We start from the raw sequence: 21,026 nt of genomic DNA on the forward strand, positions 1-21,026 counted from the left end.
TCTGTGGTCTTCTGTCTTTTTTCCACCCCGGCAGTCCAAAAAAGGACCGGTCCAGCGTGCAGGTCCGGCCCAGCGACTTCCTTTCTCACGGCACACTCATCTGAACCTGGGAGGATCTCTTTTTACGGGATGTTTGAACCCGTTTTCCTGTGCTTGCGTTTTTCGCTAGTGTTTCTCGAAGCGAATCGTGAAGCTCAGGCCTTTTTTCCAGAATGATCCGTGGCCTACTTTCTTGGCCCAGACTTTGAAGCCACATGGGAAATGTCTGTGGTGCCCAAACCCCACATTCATCCTTGGAGCAAATACTGCATGTCTTTTTTTTTTCTGTGTTCTTTATAAAGTTGGATCTGCTGGTTTGGGCCGAGTGTTGTTTGGTTGTCTGCAAACTTTCTGCTGCTGTTTCTAGAGGTTATAGGAATGTTTAAGGTGGTAATAGTTCACTGAGGTTCCTTAAAGACTTGAGAAATGATAAATAGGCCATTACAAAGATCCTAATTTCTTTTTAATGTTTATATTTGTAGAGAAGATATAGACAGTTTAGTTGTGAGGAATAGACCTAAGGTTCTGTTAAAAGGGGAAGGCCATCAAATTTTCTAAATCTCTGCATAATTCAAAGGTTGCTTGTAAACAATGTCCGTCAGAGCGACAGGGCCCATGGTATAAGGAGGGTCGTTCAGGGTGAAACACTCTCCTGCATGTACCTCTCCACCAGAAGTGGACTCAGTCTTAAACATGGCATTCAGAAAAATTATTGCCATGATTTTGTGTGAGGATCTTTTACAGAAGGATGTCTGGTTCCATTTGCCTCAGTGTAATACACTTTAAAGAGCTCCAGAGCGACTCACAAACGTGCTTTGTGTTCAAACAGAGTGTGTCTCCTTGCTAGAGATGTATGTTGGCCTCATTTGCATACGGTAAATGTAAAGCATGTGGAGAGAAATTGTAATACATCTCGACTCCACAGTGTGATCTGCTGAGCTCTCCTCTCGAGGGCAGCAGAAATATCCACACAAGGGTTGTCACAAGCCTTTGGAAGAATGTGACATTAAGGGAACGCTATGGGTTTGTGTTTACACTTCTGCAACCTCTTAAATCTGCATTTCATACGTACAGGGTGACGTCAAACGCCACAGGACACCCTTTTATATGAATACCTCAGCAAGTAACGTGTGAGACGCATATCTTTTAGACTGTGTCTGAAACATGGCTGCCACCTTGAAAGCTGCCATATTGGATCAAGGGCAAGGTGTTCCAATGGGAAGTGGTCATGGAGCATATCACAGAAATAAAAGGGTGTCCTGTGACTATTGACTCACCCTGTATTATTATTATTATTATTATTATTAATATTATTATGCCCTGTGAAGGACTGGCTCCCCCTCCAGGGTGTATTCCCACCTTGCGCCCAATGATTCCAGGTAGGCTCCGGACCCACCGTGACCCTGAACTGGATAAGGGCTACAGATAATAAATGAATGAATGAATGAATATAAACTCACAGACTCCCACTCTTTAGTCACTACTTGTTAAAAAAATATATATATATAAATGGATCATTTTAATTTTATTCAACAGAAAAAAAAACTAAAAATGAAGCAGTGTAAAAAGTGTAAAAAAAAGTGTTTATTGGACGCTGCATTCGTTCTGAGCTCCATCAGGAAAAAGCTGCAGAAGACTGATGGGTTTGTTCTGTTCTTGGGGATAATACTGTGTCCAAAAGTCTGTGTGAGTGTGGGTTTAGACCATTTACAGATGGGGATGTAGCATATTAATACTTCATTTTTAGGTTAAATGAGAGTTGTGATTTTTAATACGACACAATTACCATAAAACTACAACAGAGTGAATTTTGACTTACAGTTATACACTACACAAAAAACGCTATACACACACACACACACACACACACACACACACTAAAGGTGGTGAATGGATCCAGGAGAGTCCACGTCAGCCACACACATCCTGCTCTACCTATAGGTACAGAGTAATAATAAACATGGGCTCTGTGTAACATTATATCATTATATTATTTCTAAAATGGGTTCTCTAACTTGTAAATGTCACATTTTTCCTGCGACACAGAACCATATTTAAGGGTTCTTCCCAGAACCACATACAAGAGGCTTGCTTTGTTTTGTTTTTTTTGAGAATTACTATTTATCCATGGATCTTTCAACATCTGGCTTTACTAAAAAACCATTGAAGGGGGAATTAGTTTTAAGAGTGCATTTCAGTATTCGCAGGAAAACACAGATAAGGTCTTTCCATATAAAATCCCCTTCACTTCCCACACACACACACACATATGCAGACATAAACACATTTACGAAAAATAAGGAACGACATCGGAGAGACACAGAAATAGATTCCTGGCTGTGAGAAAGTGGGCGTAAAGACAGAAATGTCACAACACTGCTTCCATTTTGGTTTATGTGACACATAATGCTGTCTCACTGATTTAGGATCAGTCTGTCAGGCCCCAGTCCCCACATCACACTTTACACCACCTCAGAGAGTGGTCAATAGCAAGGGGATCTGCAGGAGGAAAAATGTCCCTGTTTTAATTATATTACAATGCAGTGTTTATTGTCATCACCACAACAGAACCCCTGCTCCCTCCCCTCCTCACCTCACCTGTTGGGGATGAGCCCCATAACTGTTGTATCGTCTGCAGCGTCTGTTGTCTTTTTTTATTATATTTATTGTTCATAGGCACGAGTGTTCACTAGTGTCCTGAGTTAAATTCACGTCCTGGAGTCACTCTTTTTCTTTCCTCACCCAGAATATCTGTGGTCAGGAGTGTTAATAGATAATAACTGACTTTATTAGCAATTCCTTTCTCACCACAAACTACAGTTAGTATTATTACTTCAAATGATAATAATAATGATTATTATTATTATTACTGTATGTAAAAGCTGTGGATGTATTGTTACACAGGATTTAATTAACATTAATTTTAATGTTAAATTAAATCAAATTAAATAATGTTTTAGAGCAGGTTTTTATTGAAATCTTAAGGCCTTTACACACAGACAGAGGTTTATTCAGTAAATGAACTGGTGTGTGTGTGTGTGTCACACCCTGGCACTCTCTTGTTTATTTTCCCCTTCCATGTGGCTCTGTCTTTGTTGTTATTCCTATCTCCGCCCTCGTTTCACTCTAGCTCCACCTTTGTTCCGCCTCCTTGTCATTGTCTTCGTTATATGTGTCAGGTGTCTCTTGTTAAGTTCGTTCATTTAAGCCCTCTGCCCTTACTTCCTGGTATCGGTCATTGTATTGTGTTTGTGTTTTGTTTCATTCTGTTTCCTAGTTGTTATATCCTCATTCTTGCCTGTCTCTCTTACTCCTTTCATGCCTCATTCGTGTTTACCCTCTAGTTCGTTTGTGTTTTGTAGTGCTTGTTTCTCTAGCTTGCCCTGTTTCCTGCTCTTTCCTATGTTTATTAGTTATGTTATTTCTTGTTTCTCTTCAAGTTTGTTTCATTTTGTTATCTCTTTATTAAAACTGTCTGTGTTGTAGCGAGTGTGTCCGCATCCGTAAATCCACTCCTCACGCCTCCGTGACAGTGTGTGTGTGTGTGTGTGTGTGTGTGTGTGTGTGTGTGTCAGTGTAGCTGATGGCATCTGTGCACCAAACACAAAAAATGTTCTCTCTCAGTGAAAATCCAAATTACTTTTATTCACTCTCTATTTTTTAAATTGTCCTAATTGTTTAATGTTAATGTTAATGTTGTTTAATGTTCCCCATTAGCTCTAAAACTCAGTTCCTCTCAGGAAGGCCTCGGGAAGTAGTTTATGAGTTGTCTCAGCTGTGTTTGAAGCAAGGGATTCTCTAAAATATGTAGGGCATTGGTACTCCACGACCAGGATTGAGGAACCACCGATTGATTAAATTGGTTTAAGCTGCATTATTTAGCAACAGAAACTAAAGGGATTTTCAAACATCGCTGTTGTCTCAGGATCTCCTCTGAATGCCGCTGCTCTGAACGACGAATGCTCTGAACGATGAATAATGCTACAAGCTAAAAGCTACAGGTAACATTCATGTGCATTGATTTGACTACAACACAACAGCAGCTCTTCAAACTGGAATTTTGGACAGAGTAACCCTCCCGACAAAGCATGCTGGTGTGTGTGTGTGTGTGTGTGGTAGAGGGGGTTGGGGGGGTGACACAGGATGTGAGATCAGTACACACCAGTACTAGCTTTCATGCAGAAATGTTTATATTGGGACTCCTCAAAAGTTACACCTCACATAAAGGACTGTGATATTCCAGACGCTGGGCCAGAACCTTTCGGGATGTTTTAGGGACCTGAATTCCATTTTAAAAAGCTACAATACTGTTGTTATTAGGAGTGTAAACAGAAGAGGTATGGCGGGGAGGTTTACACCTGGGGTTCAACTGTGAAGAGGGTCCATATGCATGGACTGGGGCAGGAAAAGCGAGAGCAGAGAGAGTGAGGAGGATGAAAGGAAGTTGTGGAAAATGGCGGCAGTGTGGGGTTGGGGGGTGGTGGGTAGGGGGTGGGTGGGTAGAGTCAGAGGGACTTGAGGCCTCCGGCTGAGAGTAGGTTAGTGGTTTTTCTCAGAACAAATCCCACTGCCTCGTCAGTTAAGCTGGAGAGTTGTCATTGGTCCAGACTGGGGAGGATCTCACTGAGGCACAGAGCTCAACTGGAACCGAACCCTTATCCCTTTGCCCAGAAACGTGAGTGTGAAGTTTGGAGGCGTGGAGCTATAAAGGAATATACTCCCACGTCTAAAAAACGTGTCCAGAAACTCATACACTGAATGACCCGAGATCAGCCTTTCAACATTAGCTCTAAACGGAGGGACATTCATTCGGGGTTTGTTCCCTTTTCTGCAAAGGCTCTACTGTAGATATTAAAACATTGCTGTGAGGATTTGATGGCATTCTGCTTCATAAACTTTAATGAGGTCAGTTACTAATGTTGGATGATTAGTTCTGAATCACAAACTCCTTCACACAACTCCTCTCTGTAATTCCATCTGCATTGATCACAGACACTTAAAAATATTCTTTACCAAGAAGTAACTCCATGGAATTTGTAAATATAGACACTTGCGCAATGTTGACGAAAATTGCAAAGAACAGAATTACAGCATCACTTCGTGGAGATGTGACACATGATGACAGCCTCAGTTTATAGACTGGGAAATCACCTACAAGTGGGTCTGCTGCCAGTGTTCATTTCCTCAGCCAAAGCAAGGATAAAACAAATATTCAGTGACAACCTGTTTTACACAATGAAATCTAGACAAGCACTAAGTAAAAATACTCATCTTAAGAGAGAACCACGATGAAATGTTTTGTCACAGGGTTTCCTCCGGGTGACTGTCTGTGAGGAGTGTGGTGTGTTCTCCCTGTGTCTCAGTGGGTTTCCTCCAGGTGACTGTCTGTGAGGAAAGTGGTGTGTTCTTCCTGTGTCTGCGTGGGTTTCCTCCGAGTGTCTGTCTGTGAGGAGTGTGGTGTGTTCTCCCTGTGTCTGCGTGGGTTTCCTCCGGGTGACTGTCTGTGAGGAGTGTGGTGTGTTCTCCCTGTGTCTGCATGGGTTTCCTCCGGGTGACTGTGAAGAGTGTGGTGTGTTCTCCCTGTGCCTGCGTGGGTTTCCTCCAGGTGACTGTCTGTGAGGAGTGTGGTGTGTTCTCCCTGTATCTGCATGGGTTTCCTCCGAGTGACTGTCTGTGAGGAGTGTGGTGTGTTCTTCCTGTGTCTGCGTGGGTTTCCTCCGAGTGACTGTCTGTGAGGAGTGTGGTGTGTTCTCCCTGTGTCTGCATGGGTTTCCTCCGGGTGACTGTGAGGAGTGTGGTGTGTTCTCTCTGTGTCTGCGTGGGTTTCCTCCAGGTGACTGTCTGTGAGGAGTGTGGTGTGTTCTCCCTGTGTCTCAGTGGGTTTCCTCCGAGCGACTGTCTGTGAGGAGTGTGGTGTGTTCTCCCTGTGTCTGCATGGGTTTCCTCCGAGTGACTGTCTGTGAGGAGTGTGGTGTGTTCTCCCTGTGTCTGCGTGGGTTTCCTCCGGGTGACTGTCTGTGAGGAGTGTGGTGTGTTCTCCCTGTGTCTGCGTGGGTTTCCTCCGGGTGCTCCGGTTTCCGGTTAATTGTTAATTAAACAATTAAAAAGAGATTAAAACTAATACACATTTTAGTCAAAAGCCTAAACCTAAAAATAGATCTAAATCTGCTGCCAAAATTAACACTGTCTGCTACCCATTTGTGTTCCTTTTAAAGCAGGAGGAAGTGAGAGCGTTTAGCTCCCAGATTTGTGTGGAGTCAGCAGAGCCTTAATCCAGCGTACCCCTCTCCAGGCCCTGGATCTCAGCGTGAGTCAGCACATGACACACAGTAAAAACCATCGTTGCGTCCACAATTACATCTGAGCTGAGGCCCTGCTCTGAGTCAGTGTCCATTAACGACCTTCAACGATGTGTTTTCTGTCTGTTTTCTGCTGGCTGTAAGCGCTGAGGGGATTAACTGTGAGAAACAGGGGCATCATTAGAGAGAAACGTACGCTACAGGGTTGTTTTCCAAGTCTAATGCATCTGCTGTTTGCAGTGAGTGAACTCTGCCTTTTTAAAGTTCACCCTGTGAGGACACCCTGCTTCTGTTAGTCTCCATCTAAGAACATGAAATGGGATGCTCTGGAGCAACTGCACATGAGACTTAGGTCCAAGTCAATGCAAAGTGTGGACTGGAGATTTATAACTCCCTTAATATTCTTCTTCACATACGTAGTCACTCACACACTCACCCAGGCACTCACACAGTCACCCAGGCACTCACACAGTCAACCGGTCACTCACCCAGGCACTCACACACTCGCCCAGTCAGTTACACACTCACTCACACGGTAACTCACCCAGTCACTCACACGGTCACTCACCCAATCACTCACACGGTCACTCACCCAATCACTCACACGGTCACTCACATGGTCACTCACCCAGTCACTCACATGGTCACTCACCCAGTCACTCACATGGTCACTCACCCAGTCACTCACACACTCAACCAGTCACTCACACACTCAGCCAGTCACTCACTCACTCACCCAGGCACTCACACAGTCACCCAGGCACTCACACAGTCAACCGGTCACTCACCCAGGCACTCACACACTCGCCCAGTCAGTTACACACTCACTCACACGGTAACTCACCCAGTCACTCACACGGTCACTCACCCAATCACTCACACGGTCACTCACCCAATCACTCACACGGTCACTCACATGGTCACTCACCCAGTCACTCACATGGTCACTCACCCAGTCACTCACATGGTCACTCACCCAGTCACTCACACACTCAACCAGTCACTCACACACTCAGCCAGTCACTCACTCACTCACCCAGGCACTCACACAGTCACCCAGGCACTCACACAGTCAACCGGTCACTCACCCAGGCACTCACACACTCGCCCAGTCAGTTACACACTCACTCACACGGTAACTCACCCAGTCACTCACACGGTCACTCACCCAATCACTCACACGGTCACTCACCCAATCACTCACACGGTCACTCACATGGTCACTCACCCAGTCACTCACATGGTCACTCACCCAGTCACTCACACACTCAACCAGTCACTCACACACTCAGCCAGTCACTCACTCACTCACCCAGGCACTCACACAATCAGCCAGTCACTCACACACTCACCCGGACTGTGGACTGTTGGTGTGTATCTTGAATTTCTTGTGATAATTTAAAGTCACTTCACGCCATTTGTATCACACACATTCATTGTCTCATAAAGATGCATCTTTTACCCCTCACTGTTGTAGTGTAATGCTCTTTTACTGTGTTTCTGTGGGTTTTACTTACTGTGACTTCAAATGCAGGTCTCCTTTGAGAACAAGAGAAAGAAAGAGAGAAAGACATAAGCCTAATTTCCCAAGCATATTTACATAGGTTTCAGACTGACGGCAGTCTTAAATGATCCGAACACACTGAGTGAACACTTTCTCAGAACAGCACACACTTTTCCAATTATCCTTCTCTCCTTCAGCCAGCTGCCTCTCTGCGCTCCAGTACCACCCACTCAAACTCACGTCCTCGGGTCCTAACTAGGGCCACAACGGATTGGAACCTTGCGGTGGGTACAGTAATGATTTTAGAGGTCTATACTCTCCCTATACACTCTTTATAATGAGTGAATTCACACACAGTTGAGCTGTGCGCTCCCAGTGTATATAACCTCTATAGAAAATGTATGCAGAAAATGCATAAGGCCCCCAAGCTCAATACCAAGTAAAGCCCCCTAAGCTTAGGTCTGTATCCTGTATCTTAGGGATGAGTTGGAGAGGTGACCTGACCTCTCTGATAATGATCTAATCTTCACAGAAATGTTCTAACACCTAGTGTAAATTATTCCCAGAAGAGCAGAGACAGTAACTGGAGTCCTACTGGATTAATCCTTCTTTTCAGATGAAGTGTCACCTGTATAATAAATATCTGGTTTTTGTTGCTGAATGACATCACCCCGAGGCAGCACATCATGTTTTAATGAACGCCACCCAGGTCTTGGTCCTGTCTGTGCTGCTGAAATGTGAACTTCAGGATCCTTGGTGGCCTGGTACAGTCCATTAAAGTGAGATCAAAACGTTTCATCAAGGAACTCACATGAAAATAGCCACTTCCTCAGCGGCTGCTGTTTGTACAGGTGAGGAAAATGCTAGCTGGGCAGGCGGCACCTCAGAACAAAGCGCAGTCGTCCAAAATAAACACTCTCCATTGTGAGGCTAGGCAACTTTTTGAGTTGAGAACTGTGGCAAGTCCTCAGCCTGACCCTCACTTCCAGGCTAGGGTTTGCCCTTCTCTGGCATTCTGTTATGCAAATTACATTGTGTGTGTGCAGATTTTTATATATTTTTGAGGACCAGGAGTCCTCACAAAGATAGACTATGTCACATTTTGTTGTATGGTGTGGGTATTGTGGTGGTACTCACAATATCTAATCTTTTTTTTGTCCCCACATATAGTGTATATTCACAGATCCAATGTGTCTGTGTGTGTGTGTGTGCTGAATTTGGTTGACCACAATCTTTATTCTGTGATTCATCAGGATAAAAGAAACTCATTACCTAGCACTTTTTGGACCGGAATAAAAAGTTTTCACAAAACCGTTGAAATACAAACAACCAATTAACAGTTTCCCTTCATTTTTTGTCCTTTTACTCTTTTTTTTTTCAGTCAGCAGAAACGTGTTAGTTGCCTTTTGAAACTTAAAGGAGTTACCAGTCATTTTCTCCACTGGCTCCTCTTCATGATAGGAAACAACTGTTACTCTGGCACCTAGTGGCCTGGATGTACATCTGTATTAAATTAGTTTTTAAAATGGCAGTCCCCACATATGGGGGCCTACCCTATGGAGACTAACCTGTTTCATTTTGAGACGAGAAAGAAATTGTATTTTTCAACTTTTGTACATTGCATGTAAAAATGATTCATAATTACTGTATTAAAAATACATTTGATACATTTTAGTGGCAAAATGACTGATTACTTCATTAACGCAACTCTCAGGTCAAAATGGAAAATCTAACTCACCACATCTATTGTAAAAAAAAAACATATATTGGGCTGATACAGATTCAGTTGCAGAGTGTTATTCTATTTTACAGCTCATTCATGTCTTGGGTGGTTTTCTACCCACCTCCAAATGTTACACAGTGCAGTTTCTGCAGTGCTGTTGAACAACAGAGGCTCTGTTTTCCCTATCACGGTTCAGAGAAGCATCACAATGGTTTTAAAACTGTAATTTTAAGGCAAAAATACTACCTTCTGTTGCTTAAAATAGTTAGCAAGGGTATGCAGCACCTTTTGCTCATATGTGATTTGCTTTTGAAAAAGAGCAACTGCTTTAAAGTGGATTTTGAGTGGCAAATATTTTAAAATTGTTTTGCTGTTGTTTGTTAGCTGGCTAATGCTGAAGGGTAATGCTAGCAAGCAGTGATGGATTACTTGGATGATAAAAGCTAGCAAGAATAAAAGTTAGCATGGCTTTACCTAAATTTACATCAGTGAACAGATCAAAATTAGGCTCCATTATGTACTGAATAAAGATCGAGTTGGTGTTTTTTACATTAATGTAAATTTGATTGTATTTTTTAGCCTAAAGATTAGTGGCTAGGCTTGTAGCCTGTGATTGTTATTGTGAACAGCACACTGGGTATATTTATGTTAACTTGAACTGACATTTTCTGAAAATGTTTTCTGACAGTATATTTGTGTGTGTGTGTGTGTGTGTGTGTATGGTGTGTGTGCGTGTGAGGGGGGCAGCATGACAGTGTTTTATTGTTTTAGCGAAGTTGTTGTGATGAAAGGTGTCTCTAAGCTGGATATTCTCGGTGCTTCCAGGGGCTTTGTACCTTTTTAGCTGAGACTTTGGCAAAATGTGGCTGAACATAGTGTGTTTTTACTGCTTGAGCTGGCAATAGAACCCTATTTTGCCATGTGGAAGGCAGCAGAACTTTGAAAGTCCCAGTATTTTTTGTGAAGTGTCCCTTTAAAGTCCTGTCATGTGAGTCCTAGCCGGGTTCACGACTGTGATCCATGGTTAATGTTATGTCTGGCTCAGTGACTAAACCCAGTTACATCAGCGGAGCACAGAGCCTGCTCTGGTTTAGTTTTCAGAGTGCCTCCTCTTTCTGGGTTTTACCGAAGTTAAAGACATTTTAAGTCATTTAACTTTTTTTTTCAAACAATAATGAATCACTCAGTGACTCTCAGCGTGGGGGACAGGAAGCCATCAGAGGGGCTAACTCTGCAGAAAATGATGTCTTTGCAAGTGAGATCATCCAAAGTCTAGTCTATATCTATCTATCTATAGCTTCCTGTCCCCCACGCTGAGAATAACTGAGTGATTCATCATTGTTTGACGACAAAAAAGTTAAATGACTTAAAATGTCTTTAACTTCGGTAAAACCCAGAAAGAGGAGACGCTCTGAAAACTAAACCAGAGCAGGCTCTGTGCTCCGCTGATGTAACTGGGTTTAGTCACTGAGCCAGACATAACATTAACCATGGATCACATTCATGAACCCGGCTAGAAATCACATGACAGGACTTTAAAAGGACACTTCATCAAAAATACTGGGACTTTCAGTTCCAGTTCTGCTGCCTTCCACGTGGTATGAATGATGTGTTTAAACACTATTGAAATTGATATTATTTAAAGGAACTGTAGGCAAGATTTGTATTTTTGGCTGGAGTTCCCCTAGTGTAATGTAATTTTAAGGCACTGCACTGAAATCAACAGGAAGGGGGAGGGAGTGGAGGTTGTTTCCTACCCTCTCCCAAAAGTTACATAGTGTAGTTGCTGCAGTGTTGAGCCCAGACTAGCAACAACAAGGGCTCTATTCTTCCTGTTACAGGTCTGTGAAGCATGAAAGTGGCTTTGAAGCTGTAATTTTAAGGTAAAAATGTTACATAGTGTTCCTTTAATGTCTGCATAAATTCTTTTAGCAAAAAGGCAATTTAAATTCCAAGGTGCAGTGACAGGGACACTATACTGAATAAACAGTGATGTGCTTCAGCTGAGACGTAAAACCGAGGTCCTGAGGCCTGTAAAGACACCGGGGAAGTTCCTGGAACAAAGTGGGGCCTAATGTGACTGCGGTATCTGACTAAATCTGCCCCTGTGGTCACTCTCTCTGTCTTCCTGACTGTCCTCATCTTCAATAAACTGCTCGGTCCTTCCCTTTTGTCTCCACCTTAAGCTGGCGTGTCTTTGAGAAGATTGGTGCCAGTGCATCGTCCAGGAGGAGGCTGCATGTTGGTGATGGTTGACCTGAGTTGTGTTTAAACTAGAATCTTATCATTGGCTTCACTCTTCTCTCCTCAGGTCGGGCAGTGTCAAGAACCACTGGCATGAGATCTACTCTTTTGTGGACAGTTTGGCGCAGAAATTCATCAGGTACTAAACTATACCACACAGTTTTCACTGTGCGTGTTGTGTCAGTGTAATCTTTACTGTATGTGATTGTGTTTGCTTTGCTGTGTGTTTTGAGTGTAATTAGGGCTGGACAATAATTCAATATCAGTATATATCGCAATATAAGATGTTTCAGTGACAATAATATGATTATTAATATATAGTATTTACAGCATCTGTCACTGACTGACTGTCATTAAGGGAGCACTGCGGTCAGTTCATTGCACTCAGTTTTAAAGCTAGTTTAAAAATATTAATATGGACAAAGCAGAGAGGTTGTTGTTTGAGGGTGATGTCGTGTTGCTTTCAGTTTTACTGTGGCTTTTTTATCATTCATGTTGATATCGGAATTATATCGTATTGAACAAAATTAAGAAATCTATTGTGATATAAATTCTGGCCATATTGTCCAGCTCTACGTCTAAGATTAACTTTATTGTGATTGGTGTGTCTCTGCTTTGTCTGTTGTTTCTAACATTTACTGTGTGTGTCATGTCTGATGTTTACTGTGTGTATCGTGTCTGATGTTCACTGTGTGTGTTGTGTCTGACCTTTACTGCGTGTATCATGTCTGATGTTCACTGTGTGTGTTGTGTCTGATGTTTACTGTGTGTGTTGTGTCTGACCTTTACTGCGTGTATCATGTCTGATGTTTACTGTGTGTGTTGTGTCTGATGTTTACTGTGTGTGTTGTGTCTGATGTTTACTGTGTGTGTTGTGTCTGATGTTTACTGTGAGTATTATGTCTGATGTTCACTGTGTGTATCATGTCTGATGTTTACTGTGAGTATCATGTCTGAGGTTTTCTATGTGTGTATCACGTCTAAGATTAACTTTATTGTGATTGGTGTGTCTCTGCTTTGTCTGTTGTTTCTAACATTTACTGTGTGTGTCATGTCTGATGTTTACTGTGTGTATCGTGTCTGATGTTCACTGTGTGTGTTGTGTCTGACCTTTACTGCGTGTATCATGTCTGATGTTCACTGTGTGTGTTGTGTCTGATGTTTACTGTGTGTGTTGTGTCTGACCTTTACTGCGTGTATCATGTCTGATGTTTACTGTGTGTTGTGTCTGATGTTTACTGTGTGTGTTGTGTCTGATGTTTACTGTGAGTATTATGTCTGATGTTCACTGTGTGTATCATGTCTGATGTTTACTGTGAGTATCATGTCTGAGGTTTTCTATGTGTGTATCATGTCTGATTTTTACTGTGTGTGTTGTGTCTAATGTTTACTGTGTGTGTTGTGTCTGATGTTTACTGTGTGTGTTGTGTCTGACCTTTACTGTGTGTATCATGTCTGATGCTCACTGTGTGTGTTGTGTCTGATGTTTACTGTGTGTGTAGTGTCTGATGTTTACTGTGTGTGTTGTGTCTGACCTTTACTGCGTGTATAATGTCTGATGCTCACTGTGTGTGTTGTGTCTGATGTTTACTGTGTGTGTTGTGTCTGATTTTTACTGTGTGTGTCGTGTCTGATGTTTACTGTGTGTATCATGTCTGATGTTTACTATGTGTGTCATGTCTGATGTTTACTGTGTGTGTCATGTCTGATGTTTACTGTGTGTGTCATGTCTGATGTTTACTGTGTGTATCATGTCTGATGTTTACTGTGTGTATCATGTCTGATGTTTTCTGTGTGTATCCTGTCTGATGTTTACTGTGTGTGTTGTGTCTGATGTTTACTGTGTGTATCAATCTGTCTGATGTTTACTGTGTGTGTTGTGTCTGATGTTTACTGTGTGTGTTATGTCTGATATTTACTGTTTGTATCATGTCTGATGTTTACTGTGTGTGTTGTGTCTGACCTTTACTGCGTGTATAATGTCTGATGCTCACTGTGTGTGTTGTGTCTGATGTTTACTGTGTGTGTTGTGTCTGATGTTTACTGTGTGTGTCGTGTCTGATGTTTACTGTGTGTATCATGTCTGATGTTTACTATGTGTGTCATGTCTGATGTTTACTGTGTGTATCATGTCTGATGTTTACTGTGTGTATCATGTCTGATGTTTACTGTGTGTATCATGTCTGATGTTTTCTGTGTGTATCCTGTCTGATGTTTACTGTGTGTGTTGTGTCTGATGTTTACTGTGTGTATCATGTCTGATGTTTACTGTGTGTGTTGTGTCTGATGTTTACTGTGTGTGTTGTGTCTGATGTTTACTGTGTGTGTTATGTCTGATATTTACTGTTTGTATCATGTCTGATGTTTACTGTGTGTGTTGTGTCTGATGTTTACTGTGTGTGTTGGGTCTGATGTTTACTGTGTGTATCGTGTCTGATGTTTACTGTGTGTGTTGTGTCTGATGTTTACTGTGAGTATCATGTTTGATGTTTTCTATGTGTGTATCATGTCTGATGTTTACTGTGAGTATCATGTCTGATGTTTACTGTGTGTATCATGTCTGATGTTTACTGTGTGTATCCTGTCTGATGTTTACTGTGTGTGTTGTGTCTGATGTTTACTGTGTGTATCATGTCTGACCTTTACTGTGTGTATCATGTCTAATGTTTACTGTGTGTATCATGTCTGATGTTTTCTGTGTGTATCGTGTCTGATGTTTACTGTGCGTATTATGTCTGACCTTTACTATGTGTGTTGTGTGTGATGTTTACTGTGTGTATCAAGTCTGAACTTTACTATGTGTGTTGTGTCTGATGTTTATTGTGTGTGTTGTGTCTGATGTTTACTGTGTGTGTTGTGTCTGATGTTTACTGTGTGTATCATGTCTGATGTTTACTGTGTGTGTTGTGTCTGACCTTTACTGCGTGTATCATGTCTGATGCTCACTGTGTTGTGTTGTGTCTGATGCTCACTGTGTATGTTGTGTCTGATGTTTTCTATGTGTGTATCATGTCTGATGTTTAATGTGTGTATCATTTCTGATGTTTTCTGTGTGTATCCTGTCTGATGTTTACTGTGTGTGTTGTGTCTGATGTTTACTGTGTGTATCATGTCTGATGTTTACTGTGTGTGTTGTGTCTGATGTTTACTGTGTGTGTTGTGTCTGATGTTTACTGTGTGTGTTATGTCTGATGTTTACTGTTTGTATCATGTCTGATGTTTACTGTGTGTGTTGTGTCTGATGTTTACTGTGTGTGTTGGGCCTGATGTTTACTGTGTGTATCGTGTCTGATGTTTACTGTGTGTGTTGTGTCTGATGTTTACTGTGAGTATCATGTTTGATGTTTTCTATGTGTGTATCATGTCTGATGTTTACTGTGAGTATCATGTCTGATGTTTACTGTGTGTATAATGTCTGATGTTTACTGTGTGTATCCTGTCTTATGTTTACTGTGTGTGTTGTGTCTGATGTTTACTGTGTGTATCATGTCTGACCTTTACTGTGTGTATCATGTCTAATGTTTACTGTGTGTATCATGTCTGATGTTTTCTGTGTGTATCGTGTCTGATGTTTACTGTGTGTATTATGTCTGACCTTTACTATGTGTGTTGTGTGTGATGTTTACTGTGTGTATCAAGTCTGAACTTTACTATGTGTGTTGTGTCTGATGTTTATTGTTTGTGTTGTGTCTGATGTTCACTGTGTGTGTTGTGTCTGATGTTTACTGTGTGTATCATGTCTGATGTTTACTGTGTGTATCATGTCTGATGTTTACTATGTGTGTCATGTCTGATGTTTACTATGTGTGTCATGTCTGATGTTTACTGTGTGTATCATGTCTGATGTTTACTATGTGTGTCATGTCTGATGTTTACTGTGTGTGTCATGTCTGATGTTTACTGTGTTTATCATGACTGAGGTTTACTGTGTGTATCATGTCTGATGTTTACTGTGTGTGTTGTGTCTGATGTTTACTGTGTGTGTTGTGTCTGATGTTTACTGTGTGTATCATGTCTGATGTTTACTCTGTGTGTTGTGTCTGATGTTTACTGTGTGTGTTGTGTCTGATGTTTACTGTGTGTATCGTGTCTGATGTTTACTGTGTGTGTTGTGTCTGATGTTTACTGTGAGTATCATGTTTGATGTTTTCTATGTGTGTATCAAGTCTGATGTTTACTGTGAGTATCATGTCTGATGTTTACTATGTGTGTCATGTCTGATGTTTACTGTGTGTATCATGTCTGATGTTTACTGTGTGTATCCTGTCTGATGTTTACTGTGTTTGTTGTGTCTGATGTTTACTGTGTGTATCGTGTCTGATGTTTATTGTGAGTGTTGTGTCTGATGTTTACTGTGTGCATTATGCCTGACCTTTACTATGTGTGTTGTGTCTGATGTTTACTGTGTGTGTTGTGTCTGATGTTCACTGTGTGTGTTGTGTCTGATGTTAACTGTGTGTATCGTGTCTGATGTTTACTGTGTGTATTATGTCTGACCTTTACTATGTGTGTTGTGTGTGTTGTTTACTGTGTGCGTTGTGTCTGATGTTCAATGTGTGTGTTGTGTCTGATGTTTACTGTGAGTATCATGTCTGATATTTACTGTGTGTATCATGTCTGATGTTTACTGTGTATGTTGTGTCTTGCAGCCCCCTGTTACGAATGTCCTTCATTGTTTTTTCTTCTCGGGGGCTCACCATCATGGATCTGACTGAAGACAGGTACCCTGTAACATATTTATATTTCATACAAAAGAGACTCTGAGATGTAAACACAGCATTTGAATGTGTTCTGAGATGAAAATATTGATTGTAGTGTGCCGTAATCTTTTGGTAAATGTGGCTTTTGCTTAATTTCCAAGGGAGCGCATCACTAAAGGCCTGAATGTTTTAAGAAGGGAGGTCCCAGGAGGAGATACCTTCATGCACCTTGGCCTAGAGCAGGTTATAGACCTTTATTTTGTTATAGAAAATAAAATTATATATGAAATTGTTTGTTTCGATCTTTGTATCAATCCCATTTTCATTGTTCACAGGCAAATAAACAAATTCGTGAGGAAAACTTTGGTAAGTCTTTTTGGGAGCCCTTTGTTTATGGATATTAGAGAAGCAGACATTAGAGAACTCAGTAGTGCTTTATCTGATAACAGAAAATAGACATTTTTAGGGTCATTTTAAAGCTTAAAATACCCTAAAACAACTGTAGGATTCATGGTCTGACCTCGGGATATGCCTGACGTATCTGTGATTATTAATAATATAGACAGCAGACATTAGACACAAGCACGATCCTGTAAGGCTCCCTTCAATGATATAATTTCTCTTGCGCTTCCCAGGAAAAGCAAGTGTGATCATCGCTCTGACGGACGGAGAACTCAACGATCACCAGCTGGACGCAGCACAACGAGAGGTTACATTACTGACTGTTTAAACTGTCTCTTTATGTTCATGTTTAACCCTTCTTTTTCTCAGTGTGCTGTCCACATACATCTCCAACACTGCGTTTGTGTCCAGGCCGCCAAAGCCAGAGCGTTAGGAGCCATCGTTTACTGCGTCGGAGTCAAAGATTTCAACGAGACCCAGGTGATGACGCTGACCACTATCATGTTCTGACAGCTTTCATTTACTTTAAATCACACCGTGTGCAGGAGGTATAATCATCATAAACACCCCAGAGCAGCTGCACATGAGCCTAAAATCACTATAGCCAATACCAAGAGTTTCCAGAAGCTTATGAAGCCCCTCTTTCTCCCTTAGCCTTGTTTCTGTGGAGTGATGAAGCTCCATCCAACACCTTTGATGAGGCTGATTGCTATCTAATGTTCCAGTATTGCAGCAAATTGGGGAACAACTACTGATTACCGCTTTAATGCCCAAACTTTTGTACATACATGTATTTTATTTACAGTATACATGTAGTATATATATATATATATACTAATACAAGCTTTATTTTCCTGTAGCTGGCTACAATTGCTGACACCATAGAGCATGTGTTTCCTGTGACGGGAGGCTTCTACGCTCTTAGAGGAGTCATCGACTCGGTGAATAAAGAGCTCTCACTGATTAAACGCAGAGGGAATAGAAGCTGGATGCACAGGGTTCGATGATGGCACATTTTCAGCACAATATTGGCACACATTCGGAGAAAAAAACATACAATGTTAAAGGTTAAACCTGTGAAATGAATAGTAACTCTGTATTAAAGTAACACTAGGTAGTATTTTTAGTTTATAATCACAGCTTCAAAATCATTGTGATGTTACACTGAGCTGTAATAGGCAGAGTAGAGGCTCTGCCATTGCTGCTCTGGGCTCAGCACTGCAGAAAATGCACTATGTAACTATTGAGTAGGAAAGTCTCAGAAGCTAGAGTGAGTGGAATAATTGCCTGTGCGTATTACGTACACGTTTGGTTTCAACGTGCAGGGGTTTTGAGATCAGTTACAGGCGGTAATCACGGATGTGTTCCTCTGTTCAGTTCCAAACCTCACATTTCCAGCAAAGTCATTTTAAAATTAAAGGAAGAAAATAAATTATTTTTTTCCATGAGAGTGATTGTGACAAGATTTAGACTTGTGCATTTGAAACCTATGTTGTGTAATTGGTGATTAGGCTCATTTTCAAATGATAAAAACATTAAATAAGGAAATAAAGTGGAGATAGGTACTTTTTTTGTTTTTATCTTCCACCTTCTAAATTCTGTCCATTCTTCCTGCAGATCATCAAGAAATCCTGCATCGAGATCCTGGCAGCCGAACCCTCCAGTGTCTGCGCAGGAGGTGAGGTCAAAAGATCAGAGGGGGGCTGAATGTCCAGATCAATGAAGGCTCCTTTTTCTCATTTGTTAAAAGCTGTGCTGATCTCATTAAAGTGGTAGGAGCTCTGAGCAGAGTCTCCTGGGATGTTTTTTGTGGAGCTGATGTGATTGTCTCTCCTCACGTTAATCATAGAGAGAGATGGAACTGAACGGCTCTGAATGCTAACGAGCAGCTGTGAAGCATGATGAAGTGGCTGGAGGCTCTGTGGGAATTCGGACCAAACGAGAGCCCAGAAGACGAGCTTTTCCCAAGAGGGGCATTAGATCATTGTGGTTTCTTCAAGATGGCGCTGAGTGTTTTAACAGGAAACTCAAGACCAGCTCTTAAAATCATGAAGCTGTCAGAAATACAGATTAATAAAAAAGCAAAGATTTATCATTGCTGTAAAAAGAATACTCTCATGATACTCTACATCAGGGGTAATTAATTAAAATTCATTAAGGCCCAGTTAGAGAAAATGTTTTCAAGACAAGGCCCAGAACATAATGTATAACCTGCATATGATCAGTGCCATTAAAGTAGCCTCATAGCTATAGCATCATTTTATGAAGTTACCAACTGAACTCAATTACACTTCAAATCCAATTACACTTTTATTACATTTCATCATATTTCAACAAGATTTATTAATAATTATAAATAACAAATACTCTAAATAAAATGTCCTTTTCTCGTTTCAAATAAAATTTACAAATAAAACACTTTACTTTACTGACTTTACTGACTTTACTGCTTTCCATAACCAGCGATCTGATTGGCTCTTATTGCTGGAGGGCGGGACTTTATCCATGAACAGAATCCGTGTTCAGCGTTATAAAAATTTCAACCCATAATCATTCCCTTCTTATTAAAGTTTCTGTTTTTACTCACACAACACAAAGTGGCCCAAAAGAGCTTTTATCCCCTCCCTTGGTCTATTTTTACTGGACCCAGGACAGCGGTGTCTGAACCCTGCCCTGTGTGTGTCACTCAGTTGAGTCACAGCGTTTATCATAATGCACAGATCTGATTGGTTGAGGAGCCTCACGTGTGATATGCAGAAACACATGTGATTGGTCTGTGAGTTTCCTGGAGCGCTAAACCTGAACCGTAATGACTAGAAGAGTCACATGACTTCAAGCACACACTCTGTTCTGAATTAAACAGCTGTGAATAGTTACAGGTCCAGGTCCGGATCTGGGCGGCGGTCTGTCTGTTCGTGACCCCTGCTCTGTTCAGTTGGTTTCTATGAGGATTGCTGTGAAGATTTGATGGCATTAGTAAACATCACTGAGGTCAGGTGCTAGAACAGATGATTAGTTCTGGATCACAAACACCACTCCAGAGAACAACCACAGCCCAGTGCTTTATACCCCTCTAGCGCACGCGTGGCATTTGGCATGGTGACCTCAAGCTCAGGCTCATGTGCAGCTGCTTCAGAGCATCGTGTTTATGGAGCTTAAAAGCTGGCATAAGCATTTGAATCTGAATTTTGTAAATTTATATTATATTTGTATGGCATTTAATAAACTTGGGGCATTTAAAGTAACCCTAGGTAGTATTTATACCTTAAAATTACAGCTTCAAAATCATTGTGATGCTCAACTGAGCTGTAACAGGGAGAATAGAGCTTCTGTCGTTGCTAGAAACTGCACTATGTAACTTCGTGTGGAGGGTAGGAAACCACACCCTTCTTCATCCTTTGATCTCAGGACAGTGCTGTAAAAGTAAGTTACACTCTGCAGCTGTAGGGGGAGCCAGGGAGACAAACATACCAAAGCTTACCTAGTGTTACATTAAATGGCATGTAAAAAGTGCTCGTGTTAGCTTTTAAGCTACATATACATTCATTTCACACATTTCTAAGTATGTACCACAGTGGGTGCCGCTTAAAGCAGCTGTGTTCAAGCTTTGGACACATTTCTCTGACGTTTTGTCCGGGTTCCTATAGGTCGGTTTGTCATGAAACCTTCAGCTAATGTAAATAAACCACTGCTGTTGTTAAAAGATGTTGAACAATGAAGATCCGTGTTTTTTTTTCGGGGGTTGTTTCAGAGTCGTTCCAGGTGGTGGTGCGAGGAAATGGCTTCCTGCATGCCAGGAAAATAGACCAGGTGATGTGCAGCTTCAAGATCAACGACACCGTCACTTTAAGTAAGTTTTTAAATGTTTTTCAATTTACACTGATCAGCCATAACATTAGAACCACCCCCTTGTTTCTAAACTCTCAATTCCACAGTCACACAGCTCCACTGACCACATAGGAGCACTTTGTAGTTTTGCATTTAGTCTGTAGTTTGCTCTGTTTGACTGTTTTGCTCAGTTTGACTGTTGCTCTGCATACTTTATTTGCCCCCTTTCCCCCCTGTTCCACAGAGCTCAGGATCCCCACAGAGCAGGTGTGATGTGGTGGTGGATC

The 21,026-nt window shown here is 41.5% G+C and overlaps 1 protein-coding gene across 1 annotated transcript in view; it reads left to right on the forward strand.

Moving 5' to 3' along the window:
- Window positions 1-21,026, forward strand: part of antxr1c (ANTXR cell adhesion molecule 1c) — a 37,597-nt gene that overhangs the window by 1,818 nt on the left and 14,753 nt on the right. The window contains exons 2-10 of the mRNA XM_066664076.1: window positions 11,877-11,948; window positions 16,459-16,530; window positions 16,671-16,752; window positions 16,845-16,875; window positions 17,145-17,218; window positions 17,323-17,391; window positions 17,772-17,852; window positions 18,529-18,589; window positions 20,663-20,761. Coding sequence (XP_066520173.1) covers window positions 11,877-11,948; window positions 16,459-16,530; window positions 16,671-16,752; window positions 16,845-16,875; window positions 17,145-17,218; window positions 17,323-17,391; window positions 17,772-17,852; window positions 18,529-18,589; window positions 20,663-20,761 — 641 coding nt within the window. The remainder of the gene's footprint in view (window positions 1-11,876; window positions 11,949-16,458; window positions 16,531-16,670; window positions 16,753-16,844; window positions 16,876-17,144; window positions 17,219-17,322; window positions 17,392-17,771; window positions 17,853-18,528; window positions 18,590-20,662; window positions 20,762-21,026) is intronic.

Source organism: Hoplias malabaricus, chromosome 3, assembly GCF_029633855.1.
Source record: "Hoplias malabaricus isolate fHopMal1 chromosome 3, fHopMal1.hap1, whole genome shotgun sequence".
Lineage (NCBI taxonomy): Eukaryota > Metazoa > Chordata > Actinopteri > Characiformes > Erythrinidae > Hoplias > Hoplias malabaricus.